The 12,568-nt window shown below is 36.9% G+C and overlaps 1 protein-coding gene and 1 long non-coding RNA gene across 2 annotated transcripts in view; both read left to right on the top strand.

Moving 5' to 3' along the window:
• Positions 1-3,567, top strand: part of LOC307161485 — a 16,788-nt gene extending 13,221 nt beyond the window's left edge. Inside the window, exons 2-3 of the long non-coding RNA XR_013821740.1 lie at positions 3,094-3,219; positions 3,506-3,567. This is a non-coding gene — a long non-coding RNA (uncharacterized lncRNA). The remainder of the gene's footprint in view (positions 1-3,093; positions 3,220-3,505) is intronic.
• A 17-nt stretch (positions 3,568-3,584) lies between these two features.
• The window catches only part of LOC307161790 (NACHT, LRR and PYD domains-containing protein 3-like), a gene marked incomplete at its 5' end in the record, with an annotated part of 44,024 nt that continues 35,040 nt past the window's right edge, over positions 3,585-12,568 (top strand). Inside the window, 4 exons of the mRNA XM_079876734.1 lie at positions 3,585-3,601; positions 3,794-5,515; positions 7,114-7,185; positions 7,666-7,839. Coding sequence (XP_079732860.1) covers positions 3,585-3,601; positions 3,794-5,515; positions 7,114-7,185; positions 7,666-7,839 — 1,985 coding nt within the window. The remainder of the gene's footprint in view (positions 3,602-3,793; positions 5,516-7,113; positions 7,186-7,665; positions 7,840-12,568) is intronic.

The following is a 12,568-nucleotide window of genomic DNA, read 5'->3' as shown; positions in this document are numbered from 1 at the left end:
AGTAATAAGTGAAGCTGGTAATGCTGTTTGTGGAGTTAATCCTCCTCTGCTGAGATCTTCACAGATTTAATGTCTTCTTTTCTCTTCAGTTGATTTCATCTGAGGCTGTGGCTGAAGTCAGTTGTAGTTCTTGTGTTTCTCTTTCCTTCAGTGATTCTGCTTGTTAACAGCAGGTGTTCATCATTAATGCTCAATCATCAGTCAATTATCTCATTAACTTCAACACCGCTTTAACTCTGTAGTGTGCACACATATGAACACTGAGCAGTGTTAATTTAACATGGGCGTTTTTCTGTGTACTATTACATAAATCTTACCCGTTTCATTTACGTATGACTGACAAATATGAATCACATTCAGTTTATTAATACAATTACATAATTCTTATCTGTTTCATTTATATATGACTTAAAAATATGAATCACATTCAGATTATTGATTGGTTTATGTTAAAACTATGTAATCCAAATGCATGGAAATTTTATATGCAATTCAAATACATAAATCTTATGTTTAGACACAATTTTTTTTTTTAGTGTATAGTTATCGTTATAGTTATAATTATAGTTATTGTTCTTGGTGTGAACGGGCCTTAATACTAGCAATGACATCAAGTAAGTGTAAGCTGAGATTTTTTCCACCTTTATATAGTGGAGTAGGTGTAAAATTTAGTGGATTTTTCTAACCGCTGGTTCAGATTTGTTGAAAGCTTCACGTGTCTGGTCAGAACAGTGATGTTTCACAGCAAGAGTACACTCTAAAAAGAGATGACTTCTTGTGACATGTTGTGTCAGTTTTAACACATGTAGTGAGTGTGCTCAGGGACAACACATGTTGTGTCAAATTTAACACAATAAATGTGTAAGTCATTTTAACACACAAATTGTGTCATTTTAAAAAATAAAGCGAAAGGGCCAGATGCAAAAATATTAACCGTTTAATCAATAGTCGAGTACAGAATGCATGTGCACACAAAGTACAACACAATGTTTCAAGCTCAATGACTGGACAGACTCACTGTACTGGACATTATTCAGTTATTCACGCTTCAACCCCTAATTAATAATGCTGCTTTTGACAAAAGTTCATGAAGAGATAACAGTTAACAGCGTTTGCACTTTGAATTTAATTAAAATGTAGCAACTGACAAAATATTGTATATAAATAGCTTGCATTTACACTGGCCTGTTTGTTTGAGAACATAGCAAACACTGCATACCATTCACAGTGATGGTGAGTGTCGGCGCTCTCTTATAAAATAATGAGTTGAAAACAACACAACCTGTAAAAAGAGATGTGTTAAAAATGACACATGTTGTGTCAGTTTTAACACATGTAGTGTGTGTGCTCAGGGACAACACGTTGTGTAGTTTTTAACACATGTTGTGTAGATTTTAACACATGTAGTGTGTGTGCTCAGGGACAACACATGTTGTGTCAAATTTAACACACAACCTGTGTCGATTCTTAACACATCTCTGTGTTTATAAGGACTACACATTTTGTATTACCTTTAACACAACTAGTGTGTTATTCCTCTTACACAGAAGTTACATTTGTTATGGCGAGTGAAAATATGATCAGATGTTTCTTGATGATGTTGTAATCAGCAAGTGCAGATCTGATCAGGTTTATGAGTAAATGGATGGTGCGCATTTATTTTATTTATGTGCTGATAGTAATAACAATCTTGTGACACTACATCATGCTATCCAGCAGTGGAGAATAATAAAATAAATGTTTCCTGAAAATTTTAATCTGCAGCAGAAATTAGTCAAACACAGACATCAAGAATCAGCATATGAATCTCAACAATGGTGACAAACAAAAAGCTTCATGCCGCAATGCATGCTGGGAGTCATGGATGAGATTTGCACTATGGTGGCACCCAGCATGCATTGCGGCATGAAGCTTTTTGTTTGTCACCATTGTTGAGATTCATATGTTGATTCTTGAGGTCTGTTTGATACCTTAGACTGTAAGATTCTGTACAAACTATATATTTATTAATTAAGTTTAAGCTAATCTTTTATGTATTACACTCATCTTTCAAATATTGAACTCTTTCTGAGCTCTTGCTGAACAATCTTACATGATCATGATAATAAAATTATCATCTGAGCATATTTTTCTCATGATTATTTCTGTTGTTTCAAATGTGCAGATTAAATACACATTTACAGCAATCAGAGAAAACTAATGTTAAAGAGTCAAGGGTCAAGAGCTCAAATAAAGCTGACACTAATCACGATTCTGGTGACTTTACACCAAAACCTGTTAATTCTCAATAAGAGCTTCTGTAGAGTCTGACAGAAATAAAGTTCTGGTTATTAATAACAAGTGAAAGCAGCATTTGAAAAAGACATTGAAAAAGAGGCATGATGTGATTGGCTGCAAAAAAACACCCGTTAATCTTTAAGTTTTCATGAATTAAGATTTTATTTATTTATTTGAATATATTGCTTTATTTATTTTAGAGCATTTTATGGGATACCATATAAAATATACCTATAATTTTTTTCATAAACACAAACTCTCCTCCACCCAGTGCTGTTCTATCCAGAGTTACTACATGTAATATACATAATATACATAATATACACAACATGTGTCAAAATGCCATCAACACATCTTGTGTGTTGTTTTTTTAACACATCTCTTTTTAGAGTGTACTGTTACAAGAGTACAGTAAGGTGGTTTATCTTTAAAGGTCAGCTAAACATTGGTTTCTTTAGTCGGTTGAGCCTTCGTCCTCCATTGTGCCTTTGAGAAGAGTCATGTGATCATGGTTGATGTTCACCTGAGCTGAATCATTCTATAATTCTATAGTTGTTTTCAATTTGTTTGTTTTGAATTCATAATTCCTAATATTATATCGGTCGCTTTAATAATTTTTTTTAATCATGCTTAACATTTTGCAAACCAGTGAGTTAATTTCTCAAAATAATTGTAATCAAAGTTTGAAACACAGTGTAAAACTGTTACAGACATTAAAGCAAAAGTGTTACAACACTCCCTGGTCTTTCCTAAGACAGAAGATTCCAGTAAAAGTGCACAACATTTATAAGTCTGTCTGCTTTTTATTTTACTTAGTTTGAAAACCAGTTCAGTCCAGCAGAAGAGATCAAAACCAGAGTCCAGCTGTGTGTCTATGAAGAGTAACTGCTCTATAGATCGCCCAATAAACTTTAAGAGTGGAGACAAACGGCCTGATCTCAGGTATATCACTTCTATAAAAGTTATTCTTCTAGTATTTGATTCTTATAAAATTGTTATTAATATACAGCAGTTTAATGATCTAGATTGGAACCGAATAATTCTAAGTTCAAATCCTGTAAGTTTCAGTTTATTAATGATTATCATTGTGCTCTTGTGTAAAGCTCTGTGTATTGTATTGTTAATGCATTCACACACTGTAAAAGCTGTTGGTCTGTTACTCAGTTAATGACACAATTACATCAATATCAGTGTGTCTGATTCTTTACCCTCTTCATTCTGATTTAAGGTCAAAACTTCTATCCAGACCAGTTAAAAACAAAACTGTGTACAAGCCTGTGATTCAACCACAAGACTTTAATGAAAGCATGTGTCCTGGTTTCAGGTAAAATTCAGGACTTTTTTGTTGTTGTTGTTTAATTTTAGGTGCTGCAATTCACATCACAAATCACTCAAACACATGATTAATGATTAACACATTTCAGAAACCTAATGATGTTCTGTGTCCCATAAATAGTTTTGTAATTTGTGGCTATTTACTTCTCTGACTTAATAATGTGGTATTTTAATCTTACAGCAGTGACTCTAAACCTGCTGAAGTCCTCAACACTTTGAGATCAAATCTGAGACAGAAGTTTGAGTGTTTGTATGAGGGAATATCAAAGCAGGGAAACCCAACACTCCTGAATGAGATCTACACAGAGCTCTACATCACAGAGAGTGAAAGTGGAGAGATCAATAATGAGCATGAGGTGAGACAGATTGAGACACAGTCCAGGAGAGCAGAAACAGAGGACACACCGATCAAATGCAGTGACATCTTTAGACCTTTACCTGGACAAGACAAACCCATCAGAACTGTGCTGACAAAGGGAGTCGCTGGTATTGGGAAAACAGTCTCTGTGCAGAAGTTCATCCTGGACTGGGCTGAAGGGAAAGAGAATCAGGACGTCCAGCTCATATTTCCACTTCCTTTCAGAGAGCTCAACTTGATGAAGGACAAAACACTCAGTCTTTCAGAGCTTCTTCATGTCTTTTTCCCTGAAACAGAAGAAATGGAAATATCCAGTGATGAGTATAAAGTGTTGTTCATCTTTGATGGTCTGGACGAGTGTCGTCTTTATCTGGATTTTCAGAGTGATTGGTTGTGTGATGTGACTGAATCAGCTCCAGTGGACGAGCTGCTGATGAACCTCATTGTGGGGAATCTTCTTCCCTCTGCTCTCATCTGGATCACCTCCAGACCAGCAGCAGCCGATCTCGTTCCCTCTGAGTGTGTCCATCGAGTGACAGAGGTACGAGGATTCAGTGACACACAGAAGAGGGAATACTTCAGGAAGAGAATCAGTGATCAGAGTCTGGCCGACAGGATCATCACACACCTGAAGTCATCAAGGAGCCTCTACATCATGTGCCACATCCCAGTGTTCTGCTGGATCTCAGCCACTGTTCTAGAGAAGATGTTGAGTGAAGCAGAGAGAGGAGAGATTCCCAAGACTCTCACTCAAATGTACACACACTTTCTGATCCTTCAGACCAACATTAAACATGAGAAGGACTATGAGAAGAAAGTGAAAGATGAAGACATGATCTTCAAACTGGGGAAACTGGCTTATCGGCAGCTTGTGAAAGGCAACCTGATCTTCTATGAGGAAGACCTGAGCGAGTGTGGCATTGATGAGACAGAAGCATCAGTGTACTCAGGATTGTGCACTCAGATCTTCAGAGAGGAGTTGGGCTTGTATCAGGGGAAAGTCTTCTGCTTTGTTCATCTGAGCATTCAGGAACATCTAGCAGCTCTATATGTGCATCTCTCCTTTATCAACAATAACATCAATGTGTTTGACCAGATTACCAAACCAACTAATGGAGACAAAGTTTCCCTATCTGATCTCCATCAGAGAGCTGTGGATGAGGCTTTAGACAGTAAAAATGGGCATCTGGACCTTTTCCTTCGTTTCCTTCTGGGTCTGTCAGTGGAGTCTAATCAGAGTCTCTTACAAGAACTAAAGACACAGACAGCAAACAGCTCTCACAACAATGAGACAACAGTTGACTATATTAAAGAAAAGATCAGTGAGAATCCCTCTCCAGATAAATACATCAATCTGTTTCACTGTCTGAATGAACTGGGTGATCTTTCTCTAGTGAACGAAGCTGAACCTCATATGAGCAGAGGATTAAGTGATGTGAAACTCTCCTCGTCTCAGTGGTCAGCTTTAGTGTTTGTGTTGTTGTCCTCAGAGCAGACACTGCAGGAGTTTAACCTGTACAGTTTAATTGGAGGCATAAATTATCAGTAAGTATCACGGAGTGCAATCATTACAGTCTAAAACATTATGAACAAAGAGAAACTAAGAGATCAGAGGTGTTTAAATCACGGGACACAGAATGATTTCTGGGATATTGTACATAATTTGCGTGTGTTTCTCAAACCGTGGCTGTGTCCTAGTAAGACTGCATATCTTGACTGCCACGTCATCAAGCGCCTCTGAAAGCCATCTCAGTTTGAAGGATGTTTTGAAGACAGACTTCATTTTGTGTCTTTAATTCAGCTCATTTTGAAGGATGCATCAAGTAGATCCTTCGTGTTCTTCAATCTCCCACAATCCTTTGCACACATTCTAATTCATGTAAAAGAACTGATGGAAAACGAGTCGGCACTGAGTTTATCTGAGTTCATTATGAAATGTAAGACACAGATAATGTATTTGGAGATGAAGGCATACATGTTATCTTTTGTTTCTGTGTAAATTAATCACTGAACACTAAACTGACAATAATGTAAGATACTGGGAGACACATACGGCTGTCATTCACTGTATTGCATTAATAAAAAAGCCAGTTAATATAAAGATATTTAATAGGAAGTATTTTTCCTAAATTAAGTTTTAATAGTATTTTTGTGGCGTGACCGTGGGGCGCGAACATGTGTGACATAGCCATGCACACTTACTAGAGCGTCTCATTCTAGTGTTAATGCTGAGGACTCGAGTCTACAAGCCTCAGAAGGACCCGTGTAATTTCATTTACAGTTGAGTGCACAAGCCTTTCAAAGTAAACTCATTTGAGCGTTGTGTGCGCACCGTCTGCGCCATCACAAAAATTGGGCTGCAAGCGGATCCTCCTGATGATGAAAATTACGTCATGCGGACGCCAAAGTAAACTTGATAAAACAGTTAATGGCCTTGATGCTGTTCCTGGCGTTTAGCTCTTCACAGTGGCGTAGTGGACGGGCACGCAGGGCATATTAAATTATTGTTGTTATTATTATTAGGCTACTTTTATCATTAATATTACAGTTTATTTGCCCCGTAATAATTTCATAGCGCATTACCGCATAACTGACGCGCTGTGAGGATAAAAGATTAGATTAGCTTACTTCTCATTTCAAAGACAACTTGTTGAACACAAAACACTTCTTGATTCATGAAAATACGATTTTTTTCACTAGGGGCTACAAGAGAAGTATTAAGAAAATAAATTAAATTAATGTCTCATTATCATTTTTCTTTATCACCAGTTGCTTGCAAAATGATGGACAATGATTCACATTTTGTGTGCATCATTTCCTGTGACAAAAAAACTAAGTAAATTATTAAATAAACAAGTAGGTAAATAAACAAGTAACAAGCAAACAAACTTGTGTGCTTAATTTCTACAAATAATTTGCTGGTGCAGGTACAAAAATACTTTTTTTCTTGTTCTACAGTTATAGATATAAAACAACTTTTTCACATGTCCTTTAAAAAGCAGTGTTTAATTAAAAAAATAGTTGAGGGTATTTAGGAAGGTATAATGTATTATTTACTTATGATATGAATTATTATTGTTATTATTATTATTGTTATTGTTAGCATGAATAATTAACTTATTTATTTTTTTATTTTCAATTAGTGACATACAGAACACTGCAGATGAAGTTCTTCAGAAGCTGATGCCTGTGGTTACAGCAACTAGATCAGCTCGGTAAGTAACGCTGAGAACAATCATCACTATTAAAACATTATAACAGTTAAACATTACAAATGAATGGTTTAACAAAAAATATGAGTCACACTTCAGCTTTTAAACCCTCCACCTATCTGACCTGATTTGTGATCTACTTAACCGTTTTTTATGATATTTGTGTGAGAAATTTATTTTAAAATATATGCATTTATAATGTATGTATATAAACATTTATATGTAGACTTTTTTATGTTAATTTAAATTTAATTTAAATGTTAATACATTTATATTTAGTGAAAAAAACAGATGTTTTCATTTTATCAGTTTCATATAATCTTTCTCCCTCACATAATCTCTTAGAATAACAGTTAAACTTACTGATATATTGAATTCATTGTTTAAAAAGAGATATTGCACAAATTACAAATTACACAATTAAGAAAAACAAAGATTTCTGTTTTGATCTGAGAGCGAAGAGTGTGTCATTGTTCTCTACAGGTTGTATAGTTGTGATATCACAGATGAAGGTTGTGCTGCTCTGGCTTCAGTTCTGAGATCAAACCGCTCACACCTGAGAAAACTGATTCTGTCTGAGAATAAACTAGGAGACTCAGGAGTGAAGCTGTTCTCTGCTGGACTGGCGAATCCTCACTGTAAACTGGAGAAACTGTGGTAAGATCATACGTGACTCTCACATGAACTGTCAATAGGCGCTTTTTCATTACAGTTTTGCGCAAAACTTTTGCGGTTTTTTTTCTAAATGTCGACAAAAAGCTATTGCGAAATGACGCCGTTTCCATTAACCGATGTTATGCGACTAAATCCCAGCCACTGCACTAGCCATTATTATTAATCGAAGGAGATGTATGTGTGTTTTCCATTACCAGTACCAGCTCAACTTGACTCGACTCGCCTCGTCTCCTCTCGTCTCGGCTTGGCTCGCTTTTCGTTCCGTTTTCCATTGCAGATAGTACCTCCACAATAGTACCTGGTCATCATAGCGACGCTGCAGGAAACTGCCTTGACTTAATCTTCTACGCGACACACCCCCGCTACCCATACACACAGGACAATGGAGGAAATGGAGTGTATGCTGTTTTTGGATGTTTTTGTTTTTGCTGTTTTTTATTCAGGATACTCCGTCTGGCGCGTGCAATGATGACGCAGTGAATAGTGACGATTCTCTCTGACCAATCAGCAGTCTGCCGTGTTTTCACGTCACATTTTAGTATCGCCTCAGCTCGCTTAGAACCTCGCCGGAGGTGATACGAAAAAAAGTACCTGGAAGCAGGTACAGGTACAACTTTTACACAGTGGAAAACCAAACAAAGACGAGTCGAGTCGAGTCGAGTCGAGCCAAGGCGAGCTGGTACTGTGTAGTGGAAAAGCGCCATATGTGTGTTTTCCAAGCATTAATGGTAAGGAACGACCCTTATTATACTTGTGAGCGGCACATATGAGGTGTTTCTGGGTGTTTCTCCCTCATATCTGCTTCGAGGTCTTGATTGTGGCATTTATTTGAGGTTTAGAATCCATTATTCCTGTAATTATTTTGTCTTTTATGAATTTAATAAAGAACTCTGTCTCGTATTCTGTCCAAACACACTGCGACGTCTACGTCAGGTGACCTGTAAATGCGCAAAAACTGTTTCCATTGCAGTTTTGCGAAATATTTCTTATTTGAATTGCCTGAAAAACCACCTCATGCGAGCGTAAAAACTTTTTTTCGATAAAAGGGAGTTTTTGCGAAATTGACGTGTTTCCATTGGCGTATTTTCAATTCGCAATTTCAATTTGCGCAATTTGAAGGTTAATGGAAACGCGGCTACTGTGAATTCATAAAGTGTAATCAAAATGGAATAAAAGGCAAGGAAATAACTACTATTTCATTAATTACAAGCAAAGCTATTAAAACAACATGATCAAATTCATCTAATTATTTTTATGTCTGTTTATATGATGTAAGAGAATTAATATTTTTAAAGCGTTTGCTCTATTTCTCCTGCTGCTGTGAGTTCATGTGTTTGATCTGTAAATGATTGATCACATGAGCTGCTCCTCATTAAGGTGATTCTGCAGTGCTGATAGTCACACTGAAAAACACACTTTGACATTGTGATATACATTTAACACCCTTTACTTTAAACACACTCAATCTCAGCACAGTCAGGATTAACACAGTCCATTCATTTTAGTTTTAGGGGGAAACTGGAAACTGTTGAGATTTTTGTCCAAGTTTAAAGTCTACATCATGTTAATGTCAGATTATGACATGGAGAAACACTATAGTACATTGATGACACGTCAGTGTCTGTATTATTAATGAGACTGCGTGTTCTTATCCTATGAGAAGACATTTCTCTTATTCATGACAGCACATGGTGTTTCTCTATAACAGACGCTTCAAACTGTAAAATCAGGCAGTAGTTTAGAGAGGCGTTCATGGGTCGCAAGTGTGTGTGTCCATGGTGCAAGAGTTGAGTGTGTTGCAGGCTTCCCCCGTGATGCTGTCAGGCCAAGACTCTGTAGGATATTTGTAATTTGTAGTGATTACAATTTAGCTCAAAGGAATTATTAATTAATTTATAGGGAATTCAAAAGAGTCACTTTATTACAAGCGAGCAAATGACTCGTTCGCGGTTCATTTGAACTGGCTGTAACTATCAACTCTGCAACGGATATAAATATCCGAACTATAGTGAAACACTATATAGTTAGCAAGGTAACTTAGATCAGAAGTTTAAGACATTAAATTTGTAAGCACAATAACACAAGTAATATTTCTCTTTAAAATACAAACAAGACTTTATTGATTATTCTAACACATAACTAATATCTAACACAGACACACACACATTCATACGCGTTGCAGAAAGAAAGAGAGTAAGGAAAGATTAAGTTTTAAGAGTGAGTTTAAGAGTGAGATGATGTAATCCCAAGTTTCTATGCACTTATAAACACAACCTGAATGAACCATCAACCATTAGTTTAACCCTTTTATCGTTTCCTAGGTTATTAAATCTGTATCAAATACACCAGTTCAGTTTAAGAGTCTGGAGGCAGTACTTGCTTGTCTTTGCTTTTGGGGATTCCCTTTTTGTTGCGTGAAAGGGGTTTTCCCGGTCCGTTCGTTGGCTGGTCTCCGAGTGCCTGATGTCTGGGTCACGTGGTCAGTCACGTGGCGTGCTGGCGGAATGAAAGTCTTTGTTTGAAGCTGGCTTTGCAGAAGAAACGTGGCTCGAAATCTTGTCGCAAAACTTAACTTAGAACCGAGACTCACAACGGAAAAGAAAGGAAACTAAGAAAAGAAAGGAAATTGAGAGGAGTAGATGATGGCTTGAATGAAGCTGTTTAACCCATGTTCTTCAGATCTTGATTTGGGTTATTTCGTCTGCGCGTTTTACATGGTTACTTGTCTGTCTTAGATCTTCATCTCCCGCTGCATTTTTGGTTCTGCACTAAAAAACTAAACTTTGTTCTGGTGTTAAGATTTTAAACTCAAATGTCCGCCCAGCCTCCTGGATCAGTTCTAACCAATTAGACACTGTCTTTGTTTAGGAGGTGGCGTTCTCTTCACTTCTTATCATAAATCAAGCTTATCTGTGCTCTCCTTACTCTCTAAGCTCTAGCAAAGAGTACAGAGGCCACAGCTAAGACATTATTACTATTATAAGAATCCGAAACATTTTCCACAGATTTCAATCAAGCCATCCTTTGAATTAAGAACATACGATCATATCGATATGAAACACAACACATTTTCATTCAAAAATCTAACAATTATAACAATTACATGAATTGTATGGCATCTAAGCATATCAGATACACCCATCTATTGTAGGAACAATATAGAATCATGTCGTTGCATGATGCTTGATCTATAAGTCCATTGAAAATTGTTCTTGAATGATTTTATTTATGTTATAGGTAAAATCTCAGCTCTGTGGTTTGAAACGATTTTACACCCTGAGGTCTATCAGAGGTCCTTACGGAGGGGGGAGTCTGGAATGTTGTGGGCTCGAGCAGCTTCTGCTGTTATCTTGATCGGGCTGAATTGTGCTATCTCTTAGCCAATCATTCTTTTCCAAGCTATCTTACATTGACCAGTTCTTTCTTTAGTTGGGCTCATCTTCTTTGAAGCTTGCATGGCCATAAAGTTCTTAGCTGGGGGTTTTCGTTGGTCAACGGAGACTGGCTGGCTGGAGCCTTCTTTTATGGCTCTGGGGTTGGTGATTTGGTGTCTGGAATGTTCAGTTCTGTGAGAAATTATGTTTGAACAATTCACCTGGAAGATTCATTTGTGTTTGTTTCGCACTCAATCCTACAACTCGCTGCGGGCGTTTGGTTGGCCAGAAACTACAGACACAATCAAACTGTGTGTGTGTAACAAGCGTCTTTCTGAGGAGAGCTACGAGAATTTCTATCTTCTCTGTCACTATCCATCTTTATTGTCAGTGTCCTGAAGGTACGTAGATTTGTGATCTACGCCACCGTTTTTTATGACATTTGTAAGAGAAAATTATTATCATATATATGCATTTATAGTGAATGTATATAAACATTTATACTGTTAAAGGGAAAATACAGATTGTGTTCAATGATTTTTTTTTTTTTTTTTTTTTTTTTTAGCTGACGCTTTTATCCAAAGCGACTTACAATTGCTATATATGTCAGAGGTCGCACGCCTCTGGAGCAACTAGGGGTTAAGTGTCTTGCTCAGGGACACATTGGTGTCTCACAGTGGATTCGAACCCGGGTCTCTCACACCAAAGGCATGTGTCTTATCCATTGCGCTACCACCACCCACTTGATTTGGTAGGAATTTCACTGTCAGCTGTAAAATCCTCCAGTTTCCCCCTGATATGTAGTGAGAGCCGGCATGGGCCGCTGACAGATGACAGTTGCTCGTCCCTCTCTCTTTCTCTTCCATCTTGCTCTGCCACACACACTCCCTCTTTTCTTCTGACAGCCGCACACACACATTTAAGAGGATTTTTCAGAATGATTGTGAGGTAGTCATCACATTGTTTAGAGCATAAGAAACAAATGGTAAAAAAACATTTTTGAAAAATTATATTTTATTCATATGTTATGTTATGCTATGTCCTCTGTAGTGGGCACCAGGACTCAGTTGTTTAAAAAATAAAATGACATGAAATTATATGTATTGGCAAAAACAATAGGGATTTTTTTTTTTCAATCACCAATAAATCTTGGGGTTTCAGGATTTATTTTAACTAAAATTTGTATAAAGATGATTCTCAACTATGTTATGAAAGATATAACGTAATGAATTGATACACCATTTTGCTTTATGCAATATGTGGGTAAAATGGCCATAAATTAATATTCCCATTCAATGCAATGTATCTATACACTGTATCTAATTTGCATATTAATG

Source organism: Squalius cephalus (assembly GCF_949319135.1).
Source record: "Squalius cephalus genome assembly, chromosome: 7".
Lineage (NCBI taxonomy): Eukaryota > Metazoa > Chordata > Actinopteri > Cypriniformes > Leuciscidae > Squalius > Squalius cephalus.
This window is presented reverse-complemented; position numbering and strand designations above follow the sequence as displayed.